This window comes from Furipterus horrens, unplaced genomic scaffold (assembly GCF_987537825.1).
Source record: "Furipterus horrens unplaced genomic scaffold, mFurHor1.1.pri manual_scaffold_17, whole genome shotgun sequence".
NCBI lineage: Eukaryota > Metazoa > Chordata > Mammalia > Chiroptera > Furipteridae > Furipterus > Furipterus horrens.
The window spans coordinates 33,493,233-33,519,592 of NW_028327187.1; the positions used below are offsets into that span (position 1 = coordinate 33,493,233).

Sequence of the window (26,360 nt, forward strand, 5' to 3'; positions counted from 1 at the left end):
CCTGGACCGGATGGCTTCACAGGTGAATTTTACAAAACATTTAGGGAAGAACTAACTCCTACCCTCCTCAAACTATTTCAGAAAATCCAAGAAGAGGGAAAAATCCCAAACTCTTCCTATGAAGCCAGTATTACCCTAATCCCAAAACCAGGTCAGGACACAGCAAAGAAAGAAAACTACAGGCCAATATCACTGATGAACATAGATGCTAAAATATTCAATAAAATTTTAGCAAACAGGATCCAACAATACATCAAAAATATCATACACCACGATCAAGTGGGATTCATCCCAGGGATGCAAGGATGGTTTAATATTTGCAAATCAATAAATATAATACATCACCTAAACAAAATGAAAGACAAAAATCACATGATCATATCAATAGATGCAGAAAAAGCATTTGATGAAGTATAACACCCATTTATGATGAAAACACTCATCAAAATGGGAATAGAGGGAGCATACCTTAACATCATTAAGGCTATATATGAGAAGCCTAAAGCCAACATCATACTCAATGGACAAAAACTGAAAGCATTCCCCCTGAAATCAGGAACTAGACAAGGCTCTCCACTCTCCCCACTTCTATTCAACATAGTCTTGGAAGTCCTAACCACAGCAATCAGACAAGACAAAGAAATAAAAGGCATCCAAATTGTGAAAGAAGAGGTAAAACTATCACTATTTGAAGACAACATGATAGTATACCTGGAAAACCCTATAAAATCCACTAAAAGACTACTTTATATAATAAGTGAATTTGGCAAAATAGCAGGGTACAAAATAAATATACAGAAATCTAAGGCATTTCTGTACACCAACAATAAAATCTCAGAGACAGAAGCAAAAAAGAAAATACCATTTACTATAGCAACAAGAACAATAAAGTACCTAGGAATAAACTTAACCAAAGAGATAAAAGACCTGTACACTGAAAATTATGCAACATTGAAGAAAGAAATTAAGGAAGATACAAATAAATGGAGGCAAATACCATGTTCTTGGATGGGAAGAATCAACATCATCAAAATGGCCATACTACCCAAAGCAATTTACAAATTCAATGCACTCCCTATTAAAATACCAATGACATATTTCACTGACCTAGAACAAATCCTCCAAAAATTCATATGGAACCAAAAAAGACCCTGAATAGCAAAAGCAATCTTGAAACAGAAGAACACAGCAGGAGGAATCACGATACCAGACATCAAACAATACTGCAAAGCCACTGTGATCAAAACAGTCTGGTACTGGCATAAGAATAGACATATAGATCAGTGGAACAGAATTGAAAGCCCAGAAATAAACCCAGGCCTCTATGACCAACTAATCTTTGATAAAGGAGGAAGGAACATAAAATGGAGTGAGAAGAGCCTCTTTAACAAATGGTGCTGGGAGAACTGGACAGGGACATGCAAAAAAATGAAACTAGACCACCAACTTATACCACACACGAGAATAAACTCAAGATGGATTAAAGACTTAAATGTAAGCCGTGATACCATAAAAGTCCTAGAGGAAAACATAGGCAGGAAAATTTCAGATATCACACGTAACAATATCTTTACGGATACATCTCCCAAGGCAAGAGAAATAAAGGAAAAAGATAAACAAATGGGACTACATCAAACTAAAAAGTTTCTGCTCATCAAAAGAAAACATCAGCAAGATGAAAAGGAAACCAACCATATGGGAAAAGATATTTGCCAATGATATCTCAGACAGGGGACTGATCTCCAAAATATATAAAGAGCTTATACGACTCAACATCAAGAAAGCAAACAACCCAATTAAAAAATGGGCAAAGGACCTGAACAAACACTTCTCTGAAGAGGACATACAGAAGGTCCATAGGCACATGAAAAAATGCTCAACATCATTGGCCATCAGAGAGATGCAAGTAAAAACCACAATGAGATACCACCTTACACCTGTCAGAATGGCCATCATCAACAAATCAACAAACAACAAATGCTGGCGGCGATGTCGAGAAACAGGAACCCTACTGCACTGTTGGTGGGAATGCAGACTGGTGCAGCCACTATGGAAAACAGTATGGAATTACCTCAAAAAACTAAAAATGGAACTGCCTTTTGAACCAGCGATTCCACTGCTAGGATTATACCCGAAAAATCCTAAAACCCTAATTCAAAAGAACTTATGCACCCCTATGTTCATAGTAGCCCTGTTTACAATAGCTAAGTGCTGGAAACAGCCTAGGTGCCCGTCTGTGGATGAGTTTATCAAAAAATAGTGGTACATCTACACAGTGGAATACTATGTAGCAGAAAGAAAGAAGGAACTCCTGCCATTTGCAACAACATGGATGGAATTAGAGAGAATTATGCTTAGTGAAATAAGCCAGGCAAAGAAAGCAAAATACCATATGATATCACCCAATACAGGAAACTAAAGAGCAACACAAACAAACGAACTAAGTAGGCAAAGACTAGAGTAGTAGTCAGTAGGGGGGAGGGGGGAGGGAGAGAAAGGGGATAAGTAAGGGAAAGGTCAGGTCAAGGAACGTATATGAGTGACTCATGGACATGGACAACGGGGAGGGGTATAATTGTGGGAGAAGGGATGGGCTGGGAGGGGGGAGCAATGGGGGAAAAATGGGACAACTGTAATTGAATAACAAATAATAAAATTAAAAATAAAATAAAATAAAAGAAAGGCCATATATGACAGACCCATTGCCAGTATTATACTCAAGGGGCAAAACTACAAGTGTTCCCCTTAAGGTGAGGAACAAGACAAGGATGTCCACTTTCACCGGGCTTATTCAACATAGTCCTGGAAGCCCTAGCCATAGCAATCAGACAAGAAGAAGAAATAAAAGGCACCCAAATTGTAAAGGATGAAGTGAAATTGTCTATTTGCAGATGACATGATATTGTACATAGACAACCCCAAAGATTCCACCAAGAAACTACTAGAACTGATAAATGAATTCAGCAATGTACCAGTATACAAAATTAATATTCAGAATTCAGTTGCATTTTAAATGCCAATAATGAACTAACAGAAAGGGAGATTAAGAAAACAGTTCCATTCACAGTTGCTTCAAAAAGAATAAAATACCTTGGAATAAACCTAACCAGGGATGCAAAAGACCTATACTCAGAAAATTATAAGACACTGAAGAAAGAAACTGTAGAAGATACATATAAGTGGAAGCATATGCCACATTCATGGGTAGGAAGAATTAACATCATTAAAATGTCCATACTACCCAAAGCAATCTATAGATTCAACACAATCCCTATCAAGATTCCTATGATGTATTTCACAGAACTAGAACAAATATTTCAAAAATGTGTATGGAACCACAAAAGGCCCCGCATAGCAACAGCGATTTTGAGAAAGGAGAGCAAAGTTGGAGGAATCACACTATGTAATATCAAACTATACTATAAGGCCATAGTAATCAAAACAGCATGGTACTGGCATAACAATAGGCACATAGATCAATGTAACAGAATAGAGAGCCCAGAAATAAACACATACCTTTATAGTCAATATTTGACAGAGGAAGCAAGCACATACAATGGGCTAAACATAGTTTATTCAATAAATGATGTTGGGAAAATTGGACAAATTCATGCAGAAAAATGAAATTAGACCACCTTCTTACACCACTCACAGGAATGAATTCAAAATGGATCGAAGACTTAAATACTAGACCAGATATCATAAAAGTCCTAGAAGATAACATAGGCAGCAAAATATCCGACATTGCTTTTAGAAATTTTTTATTAGATATCCCCAAGCAAGGGAAACAAAAGAAAAATAAATAAATGGGACTATATCAGACTAAAAAATTTTGCACAGCAAAAGAAACTTATCAGAAAATAAAAAGGCAATCCACAGAATGGGAGAACATATTCATGGATACATCTGATAAGGGGTTAAGATCCAAAATTTATAAAGAAATTTCAAAACTCAACACCAAAAAAACAAGCAACCTAATTAAAAATGGACAAAGGACCTGAATAGACACTTCTACAAAGACATACAGATGGCCAATAGACATATGAAAAGATGTTCAATGTCACTAATCATCAAAGAAATGAACATTAAAATCACAATGAAGATACCATCTCACACCTGTCAGAATGTCCATCATCAATAAATCAACAGACAACAAGTGCTGGTGAGGATGGGGAGAAAGGGGAACCCCTTACACTGCTGGTGGGAATGCAGATTGTTGCAGCCACTGTAGAAAGCAGTGTGGAGATATCTCAAAATATTAAAAATAGATCTGCATTTTGACCCAGCGATTCCACTTCTGGGAATACATCCAAAGAAACCCAAAATACTAATTCAAAAGAACCTAAGTGCCTCTACATTCATTGCAGTGTTATTTACAATTCACAAGATATACAAGCAGCCCAAGTGTCCATCATCAGGTAAGTGGATAAAACAACTATGGACCTTTTACACAATGGAATACTACTCGGCCATAAAAAAAAGAAGAAAATTTTACCCATTGTGACAGCATGGATGGATCTGCAGAACATTATGTTAAGTGAAATAAGTCAGTCAGAGAAAGACAAATACCATATGATTTCACTCATATGTGGAATCTAATGAACAAACTGAACTAACAAGGAAAATGGGAAAAGACTCATAGATGGAGAGCAGATGACAGCTGTGGGGGAGGTTAAGGGGTGGAGGGATTGAGCAAAAAGGAAAAAGGACTCATGGACAAGGACAACAGTGTGGTGATTGGTGGGGTCAAGGGAAAATAAGGGGACTAAATGGTAATGAAAGAATACACTAAAGATTAAATTTAAAAAGTACATAATAGAGTTGTATATGCACTAAGTTAACCATATCCTCTCATCTAGACTTCTTTGAAACAAGTAACATTCATTCTTTTAGAATGATAATCCAGGGTTATGAGAAAAAAATTTTATACATAGATTAAAACAAAGACAACTAACTTGTTAAGGTAGGAATAGCAAATATGTTTTGCAATTATTGGGTTCACCTGATTTGTCACAGTACTTTATATTTCAGCTCAAATTGGCCCATGGACCCTTCCTGCCACGTTAGGATCAAACCTAATTTGTTGATGGTGTTTGCATAAGTGTATAACTATCAAGCATTCAGGAATTTCAGGTTCCAGAAAATGAAGCCCTTCTGATTCCAGTGGAGAGAAAGCAAAATGGCAGATATGTCAACAGAAATTCATCTGTCATTTTCCTCGTTCATGGCTGTTTGTGAACACATTAATTTTTCAAGCTTATCAATTGTGGTACTGTGTTTCATTGTTCCCACTGTTCAACTGGGATGTTTATGTAAAGTAAGCAAGCAAAAACATTCTGTCTTCTAAAAACTATGTTTTCTGAAAACTTGTTTATTAAAGTATAATTAATATACAATAAACTGTATTTATAGTGTACTATTTGGTACATTTTGACAAATATATATACTCATGAAAACATCCCACAATCATCATAGTACACATATATATCACCTCCAAACTTTCATTTTGCCTCTTTGAAGCATTTTTTCCTATCCCACTCCTCACCCACCCTCCTCCCAGGCAATCTCTTATCTGTTTTTTGTCACTATAGATTAGTTTACATTTTCTAGCATCTTACATAAACGGGAAAGCATACTGTATGTAGACTTTTTGACTGTTTTCTTAAAACTCAGCTTAGTTTGATATTTATCCATGTTCTTTTATGTATCAAAACTTCATTCCTTTTTATGTTTCAGTAGTATTACATTATACAGATATATACTAGACTTTCCATCTATTTGCCTGTTGATGAATATTTGAGTTGTTTCCAACTTCTGGTTATTGCAGATAAAGCTGCTATGAACATTCCTATACAAGTCTTTGTAAGGATCTGTGATTTCATTTTATTTAGCTAAGTATCGGGGGTGCAATAGTTAGATCATATGGTAGGTGTATATTTAACTTTATAAGACGTGAAGTTCTAATTAGCCTTAGAGTAAATGCTACTCTCAACCCACCTAACAAAGCTTAATAGCAAGAAAAAGGGTAAAACCATTACTGAGTATTGATCACACACCAGAACAATGTTCAATTTTATATATCTATATGTATATCTATATCTATCTGTGTGTGTGTGTGTGTGTGTGTGTGTGTGTGTGTGTGTGTGTGTGTGTGTTGTGTGTATGAATACAAAACCCTTTTGGCATAGTCTGCTCAATGCCCATGAATTAGAAGATTTTTCACTCTGGCTGTTGAGAATAAGGACTATTTCCAACCCCATTTCAGATTCAGTTTTTTTTTAATCCTTTCAGATGGTTCTTTCTCTAGTCGTAGGAAGCTTCTTTTCATGCACATGCTGTTCAGGACTTTAAAGAATATCCCGGGGGACCCTCTGCAGAACTCTGGAGTTCTCTTGCTCTCCTCTTTGGTAGTCTGTTCTGCATGTTCCACCTGTCTTGGCCTTCCCATACAACCAGGTTCTTCTCAACTCAGAGAGACAGACAAACTCAACCTATGTTCTCCCTTCCTGTAGTAAGGCCTGGAAACTCTGCAGACAGTAAGCTGGGGCAATCATAAGGCACATCTCATTTGCTTCCCTTAGCTCAGGGATCACGGTGCTTCATTGCCTAATATCTGATAACTGTCGTTGTATATATTTTGTTTGTTTTTGTTGTTGTTACAGGTGGGAGAATAAATTTGGTCCTTGTCAGTCCATCTTGACTGGAAGTGGAAGTCTTCTCCAGAATTTAACGTTTTCTTTAAATAGAATTCCAATTCAAAAGTCCTGGATGAGTGTTCTATGGGTTCTTTCCACAACCTGTATTTCCATTATGTTCACTAAGCACGTGAAGCTGTTCGTTTAGTGTGTGTGTGTGTGTGCGCGTGCACGCGTGTGTGTGTGTGTGAATTTTAAACTACATTAGCCTGAGAATTTCTTCTTTCTATCCCTGAAAAAGAAACCTCTGAGTTCATGAAAGCAGAGTCTCTCAAAGGAGCCACCAACTCACTCCTGCACACTCTACAAACTTACCAAGATCATAATTTCTATGTTGTTTATGAAATGAAACCAACTGATAAGGAGGAAGGAAGAAGTGTCTTTTATGTAACAAGGCTTCGTTACTGGTGTTAGTAAAATTCCCCTAATTCTATACCTTAGAGTATACTCTGAAGAATTTTTACAAAGAGTCATTTTACAATTCATTAAGCCAAACTTATAGTGAGGAAAGCTTCGTTTGTGAGACTATTTCAGTCAGAAGATTATATAGAGAACTCGTTTTTCATTAGTCTAGTATTGCTATAAGTGGTTGTTTTCCTGAATCCGCGCCCAGTGGGCTGCTCTATTTCTTTTCTTGCCAAATTTTTTGAGCACCTATTATTTGAAATTTATAGCTAATTTACCAAAATATCAATTTTTCCGTTTGCATTGGTAGGCATTGTTTTTGTTAAGCAAAACTATTTCATATATATCGAAATTATATTGGAAAATTTAACCTTTTTAAGAGTGATTTCATATTAATTACTGACTTTAAAACTTTGGTACTTGATAATTCTCTGCCTAGAATTATTCGAGAGCCCTAGGGGATAGAAATACTACTACCTTACACTTACACAGTCCTTCATACATCATAGAACATTGTGCCGAAATTATCTCATTTGATTTTGAGAGACCCCAGAAGTTTAGACAACACTACCAGATTTGGAGGTGTAATTCAGGAGGTAATACAGAAAATATAAACATTGAAAAAATATAGTCAGGTGTAAAACTATGTAGTAAAAACTAGAAATTATATATGGAAAGGTAAGATTAATGGGGGGGCATACTTTATGAAGGTACTGACACAGTCTCATATTAGGAATTAGATTAGTGAAAAATCACAGGGAGGCATTCTGGGTGACTGGTGAATTATATCCGAAGATACAGAGGCAAAACTAAAAAGGGCACCTCTGAACAATGCTGAGAAGAATCCTATAATGGAGCAGAATATAGTTTATTCGGTAGTTCTTCATGGACACTGACTCTGGTGCACAATTCTGTCTTGGCATCTTTACTCATTCATCACAAAGTAAATGCTTCCAGATGAGTGTAGAATGTTACAGAAATCATATTATTTGCCTTTATGAGTATGTGTTTGAGGCATTTGCAAGTGTTTGTAGTGCTGATTTAACCCTTTAACTCGCCGGTCTCCCTTCTCTACATGGAATTGTGTGATAGATTCATGTAGTTTAAAATTAGCGCACATGCACAGATACACACTAAGCAAACAGCTTCACATGCTTAGTGAATGTAATGAGAATACAGAAGTATACCTGGAAGATCACAGTGCTAAATAAGGATTCATGCTCCAAAGTGTTATGAACAGCCAGCAATTTGGACCAACAAAGGTAACAAAGAGAAATTTTTCGGGCCGTTGAGCACCATGCATTTGCAGTGCTCAGTAGCCCTGAAAATTTCTCATTTAGACCAGGAAGTCTCTGTCTCATTCGAAATGTTGAAATAAAGGGAACATACTCAGGTTCCCATTGATCTAAATTTCTGATGAAGTCCTGGACCTCCCACCATCTTTTCTAGCCCCTGATTTTTTTCCCAGACCCTTGCTACGAAGGCTGTAGAGCACGAATTGCCTTTGCAATGTAGTGCTGACTGCTGTCTGAATTAGCTTCACAAGTCCTCCCATCTCATTTGGGTGCAGTAGGAATGGGGCCCTGTACCAGGGTATATATTAGAAATAGAAGTTGTTTGTTCCCATATCAAGTTTCCTTCCTCCTTAGATTGCTAAAGGGTATTTTCATCTCTCTCTAAATATGACTGGAGTACATTTGGACTTTTTCAGGGTTCCTACCACATCTCCCCTCCCTTTGACTTCATGCTATAATTCTTGTGTCCTTGTCTGGTTTGAACCATTTTTACAGATTTGCAACTCATTGTACTTCTGAGAGCATCCTTTTTGACATTAACATGGTCCTTTAACTATGTTCTGAGATGGTTCCAGTTAGACAATATTGGTCACGAAGCATGAATGTTTCTACTTCCGGCTTTTACTCTACCCAGATTTTTTTGCCATGCTTTTCACTATATTGACAGATGGTGAAATCTCAAAAATTAAATAAGGCGTAATTGGTAGGCCCTGCGTACTGAGATAATGGGTGCATTTGGAACTGTGAGAGTTAGATTAGACTGCAGGAAGCTTAGTTGTTTTCTTTAAGTCCTCTGATAACCACAGGCTCCAGTTTTGCATTTGGGAGCACTCCTTCTCTCACCCCTGTGCTCTAGAAAAGGCTGATGGGTCCTCAGCAGAAAAATAAAGGCCAGGTCTGCATGGTGCCTTTATTACTTTGTTGTCATTTTTGGCCTTTAAATAGGCTCTCTGTGGAACTTGCCAAAGGACACAACATGGTCCTGTTACCTCACTGCTTAATGCCCAGTTCAGTACTGTGCATTGATAAAGCTTTTTCACCACGTAAAAGAGGAGGAAATGAAATTGGGCTAATTTTTTAAGACTGTGAGAAATCAACTAAGTCTATTTTGCTTTGTTTCTTGACTTGAAATGGAGCAGGTGTTCAGTGGAGCTATGTTTATGTAAGCTCACATGAACTTACTTGTTTGGCAATTTGGTATCATTTGCTTTTCAAAGCCCCCAAACTGAAAAATACAAAATGGTACCCAGTAGTGAAAATGATCTGTCTCTTATCTGGCATTGCTCATTTCTTTCTTTCTTTTGTATTCTTGCTAAGACTGCAATAATATATGGAATTTTCCCTGGAGTCATTAATGAATTATTAGTGGGTCAGTAATATTTTTTAATTGTGTGAATTTTTATTCATTATACTATAAAGTACTGTTTGCAATAGCTGTGTTTATAAACTGATAATTTTATGTTATGTTTGATGAATAACTATTTACTCAGTTCTTTTTTTACATTGTATATATTATATACTCTATCACTAATCTCACAATTCACAAAATAAGCCTAGGTTATATCAGTACTTTTAATATAGCAAGACTTGTATTCATGACACAATATCTTAGCTAACACGTGTGATTATCCTTCATAATAGACGTATGAATAGCACCTTAATTCATAAAACCACTAAAGTTTATTCCCACTTGAAAATTTTAACTTTTTCACAATTTTTTATAATAGGCTCAAATTACAATTACAGAATTTTAGAACATGGTAGTTATCTAGAGATTTATTTCAAGTTGGACCTAAACATATTACAGATGACAAAACTGAGGCCTCTAAGATTTTAAGTGACTTATCCAATACTACATGGCTAATTAATACCATCTGCTTTTATATATATTCCATAAAGGTTCTTATGAGCTATAGTAATTAAAACTAGGAATTGTATCTCCTCTGCCTCTTTCTTATTTTAGAAATGGACTACACTTAGAAGTTATATCCCAAATCGTGCAGGTCACAGCTAAGTTTAATCATGGTTTTTGACCTCCAATTATTTATTTGCAGTGTGATGCCTTAAAGCTCCCTTTTAGCTGCCTTTTTAGTGTGGATACGTTCAATTTTAAGAAAAATAAAGCCTTGAGCTAATCAGAAACTCAGAAATGGCATTTGAAGAAAAAAACTAATATAGATGATTCTTACTTTCCCTCTTAAATTTTGATAAATGGTTATTCAAGACTGAACACCTGCAGATGACTCTTTAGATTTAGAGAGAAAACACAGTAGTTCATTTTATTCAGCACTATATATCATTTATAAAAATATTAATTTATTAGCATTAATAGAGGGCTAAATTGACTCTATGTGTCAGATCCACGCAAATTAGTCTCATGATCCCCAACTATACAATGTTCCTTTAGTCACTGAAAGCTCCTCAGTGATCAGTTTTATCCTTATTTTCACTTAAAATTGGCTTTCAATTGTTATGTTCCTAGGAAAAATATGTTCCCCAGAGAATCACCATGCAACAGTTAGCCTTGATTGCCTCATGACTTAAATATAAGCAAGATAGCATTTTGACTACCTTTTCGTTCATGTTTTAGTGACCTTCTTTCACTAGGAAGAAAAGAGTGGGGCCTCCTGCTAGCTGGGAGACCCTTTGCTCCATCTAGGAAAATTGTCTGATTCTTTAGATTCCTCACTGTCTTACTATCTGGTGGTGCATAGTCCACTAAAAAAAAAATAGAGAGGTATAATTGAAGTGCAATAAACTACACATACTTAAAATGTACAGAATGACAAACTTTGGCACATATACACATATTAAACTATTGCCACAATCAAGATAATAGTCATTTAGGTTAGCCCAGAAGTTCCCTCGTACCCCTTGTTCTCCATTTCTTCCTCACTCTCTTCTTCACGCAACCACTGATTTACTTCTTATCACTATAGATTGGTTTGAATTTTCTAGAATTTTATTTAAATGGAAGCATACAGCATATAGACATTTTATCAACCTTCTTTCACTCAGCATAACTATTTTGAGGGCTGTGCACCTTACTATATAGCAATAGAGTATTCATATTTAGGACTGAGTAGTATTCCATTGTGTGGTTATACCACAGGTATATCCTTGTAGCTATTCATACACACTCAGGTTGTTTATACTTTTTTGCTGTTATGAATAAAGCTCATGAATAACCTGGTACAGATTTCTGTGTATACAGAAGTTTTCTTTTCTTAGGGATAAATGAGTGGGCGTGAATTACTTTCTTAAGTACAGCTTCACCTTTTTTAAGAATCTGCTAAACAGTTTTCCAAAGTGGTTGTACCTTTCTACTCTTTTACCAGCATAATATATAGTTGTTCTATTTCCCTGTCAATACTTGGTGGGATCAACCTTTTTTTAGCCATTTTGGTATTTCTGTAGTGGTAACTCATTGTGGTTTTAGTTTTCATTTCCCCAACAATTAGTGATATTGAAAATCATTTCAATGCCTTGGTGGTCATTCCTCTATCTTTTTTTGTAAAACGTCTCATCAAATATTTTGTCCATTTTTAAAACTGGATTTCAGCTCTATTAATTTGCTCAGATTTTGTCTCTTATAAGGCTGGAAAATAGGCAGGTTTTCCTTAAAATAAAAATTAAATACAAGTCTGTGGGCTTCCAAATACATCATTCATTTGGCAACATCTATATCTGTTAATTTCTGAAGTGTAGTTCCTCATGGCATGCCCTGGCTGGTTTAGCTCAGTGGATTGAGCGTCGGCCTGCGAGCTAAGTGTCGCTGGTTCGATCTTCCAGTCAGGGTACATCAGAGAAGGAAAACTCTGACTCCAAAAAACCTCCGCTGCCTTGCGGCATACCTCTTCAGGGGAAAGGCTAAGGGAGTAAACCCCGACAGAAAATCCGGAGCCGGAGTCCCTAAGGCGGTTTGACGTTGTAGTCAACACCGGCAACTCCTGCGGCGCACCTGAACCCAAGCTGTATCGACTCCGTCTTTCCCTTGGACCCTTCAGCTGCGAAGAGAGGGGGGGTCTGCTGCATGGGCAACAGCAGACCCTCCATATTACCCTGCCCAGGCTCTGTAGCTTCAGCGTCATCACAAGATGTCGATTCAACACGGGAGGAGACAGATACGATGTCACTCCCGAGTCGGACTGCACAGCCATTCTCGGCGGTGCAGATAGACTCTTAAGAAGCTACACCATCGTCTCTCGAGACGGACGGCTGCCGACGACGACGACGACGAGTTCCTCATGGTACTAGTCTATCCATTTAAATCATAGATATCCTAATATTGTACTTACATTTCTCTTGTGGCTAGCTCTTTGGTAAGAATAGATCTATAAAATATTTAAATGAACTTCTATCTTCTCTAGGGAATATATAGCATTTTAGGTAACAAGGTTATATGTACAAGGCTAAAAACAACCACTTAAGATGCATTGTAAGTGCGTTCTAGAAAAATGCATCTTATGGGAATTTTGAACACCACCAAGACTTTGGTGTATTTAAAGAAATAATTTACAATGGTAACATTGATTTCAAGAAAGGGAAGAGAGGCAGTTCAATGAACGTCATTTACTATAAAAAACTGAAACTTTCTCTTTTTCTTTCATTCTTCTTTCTAAGTACATATTGACAAGGAAGTGTACTTTTTCTGACTATTTAATTAGAGAATTTGTGGTTTAGTCTTTGTATTCAAATCAGAGTATAGTTCAAATAACTATCTTATTCAATTTTTGATCACGTTACACTACATTTCCTTAGAAGGGAACAAATCCATGTATCTAGTATTTTATGATATGGAGTGACAGATTGGCTGTGCATTTATTTTTATTTGCTTATTCTTTTCCAATGAATGTCTTTACTCTGACACATGCTCATATTAAAATCTTTGCAAAGTCACATCTCAAATGCCATTGTATGAGTGAAAATAAATGCAGTCTGTGCTTTTGAAAGTGAATTTCTTAATTAGTGCCTTGAATCCATGGAAAATAAATGGGTGCCCTTCACAGCAATTCAGCTTAAATGCTTTCTTTCCTATGTCTCCCTCCATATAGAATTATATCTGGTTACTGCAAAATCCTTGATAAGGTCACAAAGGTTGTTCTCTCACTTTTTCTCCCCTTTTCCTGGCTCCCACTGACTTCAAAATGTCTCTAGGGAAGTAGTTTTCACAGTGTGGTCCCTGGACCAGTAGCATAGGCCTTACCTGGGAACTTGTTAGATATGTAGAATCTTTGGCCTTCCTCCAGACATGTTGAATCAAAAATTGAAATGGTTGGCATGCACGACAATCTGTGTTTCACAAGCCTTCTAGGTGATTCTGAGCATGCTGAAGTTTGGGGACCACTGGTCAAAGGGAATGAAGAAAGTTGTGGATGCAGGCCCATGTAGGACTCCTTAAACTTCTGTCCTGTGGCTTCATGCTTACAGGTTCATTATCAGGTTGCTGTAGTGACAGTAGGATTTGATAATGCAGCATTGTGAAATTCAGAGGCATGAGTATTAACCAATATTCTAGATTGCTAAGATTTATATTGGGAGAAATGGATTTTTACTTTTAGCCTTATGTTGAGGAGAACCACACTTTCATAAGGTTTTGTGCTTGACAAATGGAAACCATGCCTGTTTTTCGAACACCACTCCCCTGGAATTTAGACAAATTTCTGTAGAAAAGTAGAATTACTCTTAAAGACATTCATCACAGAAAGCATAAGGAGCATTCTCAGCAGTAACTTATAACTCTGAAAGAATTAATTATAATTGAATTTTCCTAATACATTATAGTAGCTTTATTTGCCTACAATCCCTGTTTCATAGAGCACAGTCCTGGGCACCTAATGGTGATTAAATAAACATTAAGATTTGATTTGTTAAACCCTTGTTTCGCAATTATATGTCAAAAAATAACTAAAATATGTTCATATTCTGCACTCTTCTTTCTAGAATATGGCCTGCCTATATTTTAGCACTTTCTGTATTCAAAGAATTGAATTTATTTTAAGGTTCGCATTTTACTGATATGTGCCAAGGATTAGATGCATTCAGTTAAGCTTCTTCTTCGCTAAATGACATACCCTGTCCCTGATGTCAGTATGAGAAAATCCCTTATAGTGTACAACATCCCCGGATTACCTTATCTAAGTATTACCTGAACATTTCAGATGATATGTCTTGGCATGTGGTCATTTTTCATTAACTTATTAGGGACTATTGAAGCATCTTGTCCCCTTTTGACACCTTGCCGTAACTGAACGCAAAATTGACCATAAGACTAAATGCCCGGTATTCATACAGTAAGTTGATGAGGCTTCATTGGGGTCTAATGGAAGCCATGCCCACTTGGATGTTCGGCTCTGTTGCTTTCTCACATGGGGTATGGGCAAATGATATCTACCCTCTGGACTTTATTGTCCTCAAACATAAAAGGAAGTGATTAGTGCCAGCATTTCTATGATCTTAAACATTTTATGATTCTAAGACTTGGGGCCGAAAAGGGTAAAATCCAAATCATGAAGCACTACTGAGGTTGCAGTATACAATTGAATATTTTTCATGTTTTTGTGGAAAGAATGAATCAAACTGAATAATTAGCATAAAGTAGGCCTCAAACTCCTTTGGAGACTATGGGAAATAATGATATTAGGTACTTACAATTTTAGAGATTAGTTGAATGTATTTTAGGTAAAGTACTTTAGAAAAGTATATATAGACATAATATTTTTTCCTCAGTTTTCACATTGAGTTATTTATTCTTAACTCTAAAGAGTATGAAATGCTTAGATAAGCCAGTAATTTTAATAGTTTAAGCCTAGATGTGCTCTACAGATCATATATATTCTTCCTGGAAGAGGAATATCTTTTAAAGGACAGCTTTCTACACTTTATACTCCTCTGCACTCACTTATTTCATTATATTTTGTGCAACCTAAAATTGTAGCTATAAAGCTATTTTGGGCATGCTTTTTCCAAAACCTTGTAAGAATCAACAGGAGCATAATTTTCAGCTACAGAAGTGCAAAATAAGCTTGAGATGATAACTACCACAAATAAAATGGCCAGAATTCTAATTTTGCAAAAGTGCATTACTACCCATGGGGGAAGGTGTCATGAGGACAAAAAGTAGAATTTTATCAGGTATTTCTTCATAATAATAAACTTATTCTCTGGACTTTGTTTCTTCACAGAGATGGAATTCTGTGAAACACCTCACAATCTCCGCTCTGGCTACCAGACTGACATGCGCAGTGTTTCTCGGCACGGCTACCAGCTGGAGATGGGGTCTGATGTAGACACCGAGACAGAAGGCGCCGCCTCACCTGACCACGCGCTGCGGATGTGGATAAGGGGCATGAAGTCAGAGCAGAGTTCTTGTTTGTCCAGCCGGGCCAACTCTGCATTGTCCCTGACTGACACTGACCATGAAAGGAAGTCCGACGGAGACAATGGTAATGGAATTTCCTGTACTGTTTAAGTAAAACCCAGAGAGAATGCCATTTTTAGCCTTTAATTTCTTTTCCTTCCCTCCGTCTGCCTGTTTTTTAATTTAATATGAAGAATGGAAGTGCTAGTTAGCAGGGTCATGCGGACAAGGCACTTACCTAAGTATCTGGCAAATAGACACATTTATTTACAATATTAGATAAAATATTTTTTGTTTCTAATGATCCCCCAAGGGAAATCATCTCATGTAGTCAGTAATATTGTGCATGTCTTATTTATTACTCACCTTTTATTTTCGTCTTTATTTTTCAGGGCAATCTTAATGGCATTTATTAGTATTTATTAGAAAGTACTCATGTATGTTGGTTTTCTATCAATATATGAACAATGAGATAAACAATTGTATAGCAAGCATATTCTGGACATGCTTTCTATTTTGATTCAGGTTAACTTGTCAAGTGTACAAACAGATCCAAATTAATTAGGTTAGACTTCAATTAGATTTTTAAAAAAGAAGGTGTAAATTACCATCAGCTATTTGACAATGAGTAATAACAGCATTATTAAATTGTAATTATATGAGTATATTATTTTCTTACAACTTTTATAAATTGAAAAGTTTTCTCTTCTTGATGTGTTGGGAAGAGGTTGATTTATTTTATTTCTGCTCTTCTGTCACTACCCAAGAACAAAATCCTTCCATAAAAAGTATATTAATGCTTACTAAACACATTCATCTATTCTCTTCATGGTTCTGTTAGTCTAAATTTGATAGATCCCCATCACCATGACCACAAGGCTTAGTATGATAGCAGTGGCTAATTAGTGTTTTCTCCAGTGGGAGAGAGATAGCCAACACCTCTATATGTACATATTTTTCTGTTCTGTCCCCCTTCTATCCTTCAGCCCATAGGGGGCACTGGCCACAAGGATATAGTTTGGAATGACCATTCGCCCACTAGTTAGAATGCCATTTCCTATATGATAGGCCACAACACTTTGTAATATCACCAAGTATCCTAGGGGTCTTGAATTTCTTAGTTTATTTTCATGTAGGCATGTATGCATTGGGTCAAGAGTATTGGAAGTGGAATATGGAAATGAGAAGGGAACATATTTGATATATGTATGCGTATCCATGGATGTGAAAGAGCATTATTAGCAAGCAAATTAGGAGACCTTGTACTAGGCCCTTCACTTCCGGGACTTCAACGGTCAAACAGGAAAAAATGGTAACCAAATTTATGTGAAATGAGGTGGTAGATGATCTCCCGTATTGCCAAGACTTCTCATTCTGCCTCATCTCACTCCTGCCATTGGAAGTTATAGCCAGTTCACTGGGTTAAAACATTAAAATAAAAGAAAGAAGTTTCCCTACAGGGCTCCACCATCCTTCTATTCCTGCAAGATCCTAAGTGTGGGTTTTTTTTAGGAGTCATGAAGTTATTCTGGAAATAGGGGTGATGGTTGCATAATTCTGTGAAAATCTTAAAAGCCACTGAACGCTACACTTGAAGAAGTTTAACATTATGGTATATGAATCATATTTCATTGAATCTGTTAATTAAAAATAAGTTACTGTATATAAGGGTTAAAGATTGTCTAGATGACTTGGACAAGGATTAATTAGCAAAATGTTTGATATTACAGGTTTTAAATTCTCCCCTGTTTGTTGTGACATGGATGCTCAAGCTGGGTCTACTCAAGGCAAGTGTTTCCAAATATTTGACCACCAATTATTTTTACTTCACCCCATTCCTGACATCCACCTCACAATGTGGAACCGTGCCCCTCTGACAAACACCACACAGGCCTGGCTAATTCACCTGCCAAAGATCAGTTCCTGGGCAGTTTACTGGTTTGCTTTTCTCTGAAACACTTCATGTGTATGTATTGGTGATGAAGAGGAGGTGATGTGGGTGAGTGGGAGAGGCAAACAGATTTAGCATGTGGGCAGAAATTTATATTATGTTGGGCTGGGTTTGGCCTCAATACTTCCTCTGTTATCTACAATGTGTTTCTGGTCTCTAGCTGTGCATTTATTATAATTCAGATATTGTCATAACTTTACGGTGCCTCCTACCAAATGGCCTTGCTCTTTTCCTTCGATTGCTCCGGCCTAGCTTTACAATCACATTATCTATATCCATGTCATTAATTATCAATGGCGCCTTCAAATGAAAGAAATGTTTTTCATTCTTTGCTGTAAATCTGTATTTATATTGTGTCATTTGTCAGTGAGGGAACATTGGTGTCCTTTCACCTTTGCCTTTATTGTGCTTATTGATTGAGTTTTGTTCCTTTGCAGAGGAATACTGAAAGCAATATTTATAAATGATTTTTATGAAACCCAACACTTTGGGGAGATCCACACATCTGACCACAGGGCAATGTCTCAAAATTGGTAGGGGGCTGGGGAAATTGATCAGGGGAAATCTATCTGAATCAGCTTTATCTAAAGGTATATTATCTTCCCCCAGACCTCCATGAGAACTGCTCATCCTGGTGAGCCACTATACTGTGTTAATGTGCTGTCTCCCTTGATATATTAAGAGACTTTCAGGAATATTCAAGACTGTTCAGTTTCATTTGGTCTTCAGTCTAATCAACCATCTACCTTGATCATGTAATTATATTTACTGAGACAGAGTTGGAAGACTCAGGGGTAAAAGACATGCATCTTTTCCATTATAGGTTTACATTGCTTATGGTATATCTTCAGAACTGGATAGGGCCCCATAAAATTGGGCTGGCCTGCCAAGGTAAACCTATGATTCAGTCTACTAAATACTCGTTCTTAACTGCAAGCCTCTACTGGTCCAATGTGCACCTCCAAGGATGATTTCAACTTAAAAGAGACAGTAGTGAGTAAAAGTTTGCGCTGTGGAGTCAGACAACCTTGGTTTACATCCCTGTGTGACCTTAGGAAACTCATATAAAGTTTCTGTGCCTAAATTTCATCATCTGTTGCAATAACAATATTAGGATTTTGTGGTGACTGAATGAATTAATGTATATAAAGGTTTAGAATACTACTTGCAACATATAAGTGCAATATGAATGTTCACTGATATTATTGATCAGCGCTTCACAATTTCTAAATGCACTTTTAATGTTTTTATTTCATTTTATCCTCATGACCATTCTGTGAAAACAATTATATTGTTATCTGCATTTTACACAGGAGGAAAACTTAAAACAGCAGTTCAGATACCAGTTAGCTAAGTGCAATTGGTTGTTTTCCAAATAGCCATATTTTTCCTCTCTTGGATCACATATGTATATAAGATATGAACTTAAACAACTTTTCTATGCTCAGTTACAGTTCTGTAAGTCTTACTCTGACTCCTACTAATAATTTTCAATAAGGAGTATATAATTTGAAATCTTATTTATGACCCATAGTAAGATTTCCCCAAAATGAATTTCATAAATTTTCAATCAGTGATAAGCAGACCTGACCTGCCTTCAACATTTTCATAGATTCTTGAAGAGGAGGTTTGAGTTGAGATGAGAGTGTAAAATGGTTTTTATGAAAGCATGTTAATTTGAGGAAATATGTTATTTTCAATGAACTGAACTTGATGTTTGTGTGCAAATGTAGCTATTTATTTTCTATTGATCTCATCCATTCATGCAAGTAGGCCTAGCAGAGCATCTATTACATTAATTTGGGTTTACATATACTACATCTTAAAAAAGTGAAATGGCTTGAAATTTTTAGAATTTATTTACTCACTGCTGAGACTTCATGCCGCACTCCATCCTTGTGCCTCAGTTAGGGTCAATAGTATTTTATTTTGTTTCTGTCTTCTTATACATTCTGATGTTTAGATTATTGATGAGGCAATGTACACAATATTGTGGACCAGCTTAGGATGATTTAAGCGTCACTCCTGTGGAAGAAAAGTGAAGCTAGGGGAAATTGTTAATTTGGTTGAATAGTTCGACTGAGAAAGATTCAGAGATGGAATTTCAAAGACATGTTCAGTTCTTACCATCTAGGTGATTATGATATGGATTTTCTACTCACATTTCCAAAATTGTGTCTATGAAGGACTTCTTTCTTTTATTTCATTAACTGGTCAAGCCTTTCAAAATACTTATTTTATTCTCATTTTCATAAACTCTATTTGGTTACCCATAATTGAATTTAAGTCTCTGACATGCTCTAACTCATGAAGAATTAAAATAAATAACCCTTAATTTCAGCACCAAATGCACAGGGAAGGGAGAGCATCAGGTAACAGAAGGCAATGGGTTTTTTTTTTTTTTCACTTTCACAAGGGAATCAGAACACTTATGAACTTTGTTTTTATTCCCTTAAATTTGTCCAAGTTAACCCTTTGTTGTCTAGTGATGCTTGATGGCCTATTAAGAAAAATGCAGATGTACTAAAGCTACCTTCATCCTGAGTCCTGTGAATAGGAAACTTTGATATCAGTCATAATGTTTTTTTCTTTCTAACACCTTTTCCCTCTCATTTCACCTTAGAACTACATTACTATTCATTATAGGCTAATACTTGAGTTGTGTGTTTTGTGTTCTCACAAGAGTTGTTAATAAATACTAGACAGCCAGTCCTTGAAAGTAGGTCCTGGTCTATTCGCTGTTTTAGCTTCAGTACTTAGTCACTGCATCTGGAGTACAGTAAGCACTAAATAAATGGAAAACATGCATTATTTTGAGGGGGGAAATTAAAACTAAGAGATAATGTATTTTTGTAGATCTTCTCTGATCTTCCAAAGATGGAAGTGCTGCAATGGGTCAAATCTCTGCTCATCTAAGCCACAACTCTGCTTCTGCTAGGTGATCCAGTGAGTGTTTCTTAGAAGGATTTGACAGCCCTGAGCAGCCTCAGTGATTAGGGTATTCTTTAATAATCACATTTGACTAAACGTTAGACTGGAGGAAAACAACTGTATCAGCAGCTAACTTTAATCAATTTCCAAGAGCGCATTTTTCACATTGTCTAAAAGAAACAGTTGAAATATAAAAAGTGAAAATAAAATTGCTTATTAAGAAGCTAAGTGGAGGGAACTGTGTAGAGGAAAAGCATTTGTAATCTTTAACTAATAAAGGACAATTTGCAAAGAAATTTTTTATAACTGTATCTTCTGAATAATGGTGTTTCTGTGCAAACACTATTGATTGAGCATGGACGCTGAACCACGCTCTGTGTTGGAGACTGGGTATACACAGAAGATGACCAGTACACAGTAACCAGCCTCAAGGAATTCACAGTCTAGAGGGAGAGATCAATGCCCTATTAGTTAAGATTGTTTATTAATATTTGTTCTTGTTATTGCAAGTAACAGAAACAAACTTGAGCTAGCTTAAATTTTTTTTTTTAAATCTTAAAAGGACATGATAATGCTTCATAGGACCACAAGTGTGTGGCTAGACCAGAAGAAGGGACGAGATTAGAAGAATTACCTGGACTTTGCCTCTTGCGTTTGAATCCATTTCCTTCAGTCCTGCATCTGCAGATTGACTCTCTCTAAATCTCCATCCACAAGGCATGGATAAAGCCCCATAAAGTCCCCCAGTTTATATTTCTTCCATTTAGGAAAGACGTTGAGATTAACAGGGTATTTTTCAGTGCCATTTCTAAATTCCAAGGAGGCAGAATAATTTTCCCATCTTCAGTCAGATGTCTACCACTGGCCCATCAGCTATAACCAAGGACTAAGGTCAATGATACAAATGTTGCTTTCTGGGAAGCTGCCCACTGGAGTTTTGGAGCAGTTCTCAATGCAGGGCAGAGTCAAGTGGGCATATATACCCAGAAAGGTCTACTAGAGGATATAAAGAGTTAATTTTAATACAATTTAGTTAGTAATGTGATAAAGATATGTGTAGCTCTCTATGAGAGCACAAGAAATGTGAAACCATTTATTAAAGTAAAAATTGTCGTAGTAATGCAATCTAAATAAGCATTGGTCTCTGTACAGTGAGTGATTAAGAACATGGGCTATGGTATAAGATAGGCAAGTGTGCACTCTGGTTCTGCCACTTACCTACTGTGCATCCTAAGACAGGTACCTAAAGCTCCCTAATGCTCAGTTTCCTTGTCTGTCAAATGGAGACATTACTATTTCAGGGTTGTTTTTTTTTTTAATGTGTGAGGATCGAATGAGAAAAATGGATACATAGTAACTCCATGGTGTGCCTACTATATATTAAATGTTCAATATGTGTTTATTGTGGTTGTTATCTATAACTGAGCAAGAATTTATTATGTATATGTTATGGAATAGGATGTACATGGTGAAGTCTCTGTTATGAAGGATTAGCCAGGCATGCCATGTGGCTTTTGAAACATCCGGTGCTCCAGGTAACTCTCTAGCCTAGCAGAGTCCATCCAACTTTCTCCTAATTTCAAACTGTGTAAAATTCCTTGAATTTGTCTTTCCTTAAATAATACATCATCTGAATAGCCATTTATCTTGTTCTGCTAAGTACAGAAGACTGAGAGGAAATTCAGTGGAGCACTTCAGACCTGGCTAAGAGTTAACTTGTACTAGTGTATTTCCTATTGCCATTGGAGTAACCCCTAAGGTAGAGCAGGGATTTCAACTACTAAGAAGCCCTGCTAATTTCTATGATTTTTGGGCAGCTGAACTCCCTATGTGCTGCTCAGGAACTTTATAGGTAAAGGTTTATCTGCTACAGTCCCATAATAGTCAAAACATTCACTAGTACTGCTCTCCACTGGTTCTATATTTAATACCACAGGAACCTGGTAATATACTATGTACTACCAATAGACACCATACCATCACAGCCATGCATCTGTTGTTCTCAGACCCTAAATTGCTTCATTGGAACAGTAGGAGTTGTGAAAAAATAGCTAGCCAACACCTAGGTTTCTTGAATGACTTGTAATAGTTAGACCCAAATGAGGAGTTAGTCCTTCTGATATTTGACCATGTGGGGCTATTCATGTGTATTTAATGGAGGGAATTTGTTTGTTTTACATTTCTTTCCTTTGTTTTTTTGTTTCCCCTGGTAGTGTAAGCTATACAGGATACCCATAACAATGATAACAGTTCCCTGGGGACCATCTACATGTTGAAGGAAGTGCGTGAAACAATGCAATGGCTTGGTAATAGCTTTAGCAGGAGCCCAGCCATATAACTGACATCCTAATGGCTCTGTTGGAACCATTAGGTATGTATAAGACAGTGCAGTTGACTTTGTAACGGCTCCTTTGGAGATGTTACACAATCAGAGAACTGTGTCAGTCATTGGGGTTACTTTATGTGTGCATGAGACATTTCTGTGGTGATTGTGATCCATCTGCTTCCAACTGAAAACAATTTCGATGATACTGAAATTCAAACCATTATAGATACAGCAAGTTCCTATTTTTATTTGTAATTTTAACTAGTGTTTTTTTAGTAGGAATGTGATATTAGCTGATGGTTTAAAAAATAAAAGAGTAAAAGCAATTTCAAAGTTTCACATCCTTCTCCCTCTTTATGCTTCAGACACCACTCTTAGAGGTAGCCAGTGTTAACACAGTGCTATGTATTATCCTCAGATGTTCTTTGCATATACAAATGGGATAACATGCTATAGAAAGCCCAATAACTTTAAAAATTAATATTATATCTTGGATAGTTTCCCATATTTGTATTATAGATTGGTCTCATTCTTTTCAGTGACTGTATAGTAGTCTGTTTCTGTATGTTTCATTTTTATTTATGAGTGACTCTGTTTCTAGTGCTTTGATATTAAAAACAGGGCTGCACTTAACATCCTTGTACACATCTTTTTGCATACCTGTTGGGTAATTTCTTAGAAGTAGAAGTGATGGGCCAAGAACATGTACATCTAACATGTTTCTATAGATGTTAGCAAATTTCCCCCTAAACAACCAAGTTATCTTCCTACTAATGCTTTATACTACAAATGCACCATTTCCCCATATACTTATCAACACTGGTAATGATGAAAAAGGTTACTAATGCCTAATCTGCTAGACAAAACAGTATCTTTTTGTGCTGTTTTGCATTTTATTCATGAGTGAGCATCTTTTTATTTAAGGGACCATTTGCATGTCTTTTTCTCTGAATTGTCTGTTGATATCCTTCATCCATTTTTCTATTTGAATTTTCATATTTCTTAATAATTTTCAAGTACACTTCATGTCTTAAAGGTAAAAAACATTGATCACATATTATGCATTTTTTCTATTTTGTCATTTGCCTTTTGAAATAGGCTTAAAGGATGTGTCTGTGTGTGTGTATGTAAAGCTTTATATATTTTTTTAATGTGTTTTATTGATTATAGTGTTACATTTGTCCCAATTTCCCTTCCCTCTGCTCCCCTCCACCCGGTGGCCCTCCTCCCACCAGTTGTCCCCCCCTTTTAGTCCATGTCCATTGGTTGTGCATATAGTTCTTCTCAACCTCTCTCTGTCTATTCCATTCCCTCCTACTATGCTTCTTAATTCCTATACCATCTCCCTCCCTCTGCCTCTTCCCCCTCCCTGCTGACCTCCCCCCAATATGCTCCCCATACCTATAGTTTTTTTTCCACTCTCATTGCCTATTTATTTTGCCTTTGTTTCAATTCCCTAAAGCTTTATATTTTTAAGTGGTCAGATTCAACCATTCATATTTTTGGCTTATTGAAGTGTATGGAGATGATAGGTAGATAGATGAATAGATAGATAGACAGGCAGACAGATGTTAGGTAGATATGTAGATATAGATATAGATATAATTGTTAATGTTATTATGATGTCCCCAACTCTAAAAGTAAACCACTTGAAAATTTGTTTTAAATTAGATTATAAATGTCTACACACAAATAATCTAAATGTATGGGATGCATGCATGTAGCATGCACCATGAATACATTTATATGAAAACGCTCTTGAAAATAGAAGTTATATATACAGTATAAATAATGTAAACCTTAAAATAAATTAGAATTATTTAAATTAGTCTTTATTATTGATCTTGATAGATTGCTTAATCACTCACTTCTTTAGACATTAAATAGACTAAATGAGGTACAATGCTTACAGAGATTACTTATCAATCGGGTTTTTAAGAGTTTAGAAAATGCAACAAAAATGGCTGGGCCTACATTTACTGGTGATAAAATGACAGTACCGTCATTTGAATTTGAAAATAATGCCTCAGTTGTCATAGTTAAAACATATGTTTTGGTTGTTCTTTTCTTGGTTTGGCACTAGGTCGTGTTAAGCCATTTTTGTTTCCTAGCATTGCCTACCTTTTAACTGTTGGTAGGTATTACTGAGATTGCTGTTAATTCTCCTGTGTGTATGTGTGTATGTGTGACAGGGAATACAGAATAGCCCACAATTTATATTCATGCAGTTGGATTTTTTTTTTCATACATCCCAGTTAATTACTTTTTGGGAATAATAACTTTAGAGAAAAAGGAAATGAAACTGGCTATCTGAGAAGTAAGTTGACTTCCTTTATGAGTTTTCTTGTTATGAAAGCAATACTTTTATGAAAGAGGTTACTAAATTGTGAAATTAGTGAAAGCAGGGAAAAGGAAACCTCAAGATGCCCTCTCCAATAAAATATCATTCACATTTTCTTGTGAATTATCATCCCTTCTTCTTTTTTCCCTATTTAACATGTTACTTTTTAAGGAGCCATACTACCTGAAATTTCACTCGAAGTAAAACATAAGCCTGTTTCATGTAACCAACTCTTAATTAAATAGTATTTTTAATGTATTAGTTAAGTAGGTATAGGTAAGTTAATTAACTGTTTTTGGATATTAACATTTCCAGTATTTCATTAGTATAAAAATACCACAACAGACAGCTTTGTGGTCAACACTTTGATCCTTTTCTGATTTCTTCTTGTAGAATAGATTTCTACAAACAAAATTACTGAGTTCAATAATATTTACATTAAGACACAAGATATATATTAGCAAATTATTTCTGAATTTATTCTCCCCTATTAGTGAAATCATGAGAGTGGCTATTTCACTTCATTGGTACTAGATAATTGACTTTAAAATATTTTTTTGGTTCTTTTTTCAATTAAATGTAAAAGTATCTTTAAAATTGCATATCTTGAATTTAACTTTTTATGTTTTTTATGACACTTCCCCCTTTGTTAAAAAAACTGATTTTAAAAATAAATTTACATTATGAAATATCTAGAACTAATAATTCACCAAGATCCAATTGGGGGGATAATAAAATAGATAACACAATTAGAAAAGGGGAGAAGACAAGAAATAAACATGTCAAAATAACTACAGATAGAGGAAATTGAATGACTCATAAGAGAGCATCGTGTGCACCTCTTTTTAGATACACTGAAAACTTGGATGGAATGGATGATTGCATAGGAAAAATATAAGTGATCAAAACTGGTCACAGAAAATAGAGAAAAATCTAAACTTTCTAATTGATATAATAGAAATAAAATTGCCAAAGAACTACCCTAACCGAAAAAAAGTAGCAGAATTAAACAGTTTTATAGGACAAATCTGCTAAACTTCTAAGGAACACATCATT

At 36.0% G+C, this 26,360-nt stretch overlaps 1 protein-coding gene across 3 annotated transcripts in view; it reads left to right on the forward strand.

Moving 5' to 3' along the window:
- Positions 1-26,360, forward strand: part of TENM1 (teneurin transmembrane protein 1) — a 730,204-nt gene that overhangs the window by 83,687 nt on the left and 620,157 nt on the right. For all 3 annotated transcript variants that reach the window (XM_090265126.1, XM_090265127.1, XM_090265128.1), the window contains exons 2-3: positions 15,580-15,840; positions 17,486-17,542. In XM_090265126.1, the coding sequence (XP_090121252.1) occupies positions 15,580-15,840; positions 17,486-17,542 (318 nt within the window). The remainder of the gene's footprint in view (positions 1-15,579; positions 15,841-17,485; positions 17,543-26,360) is intronic.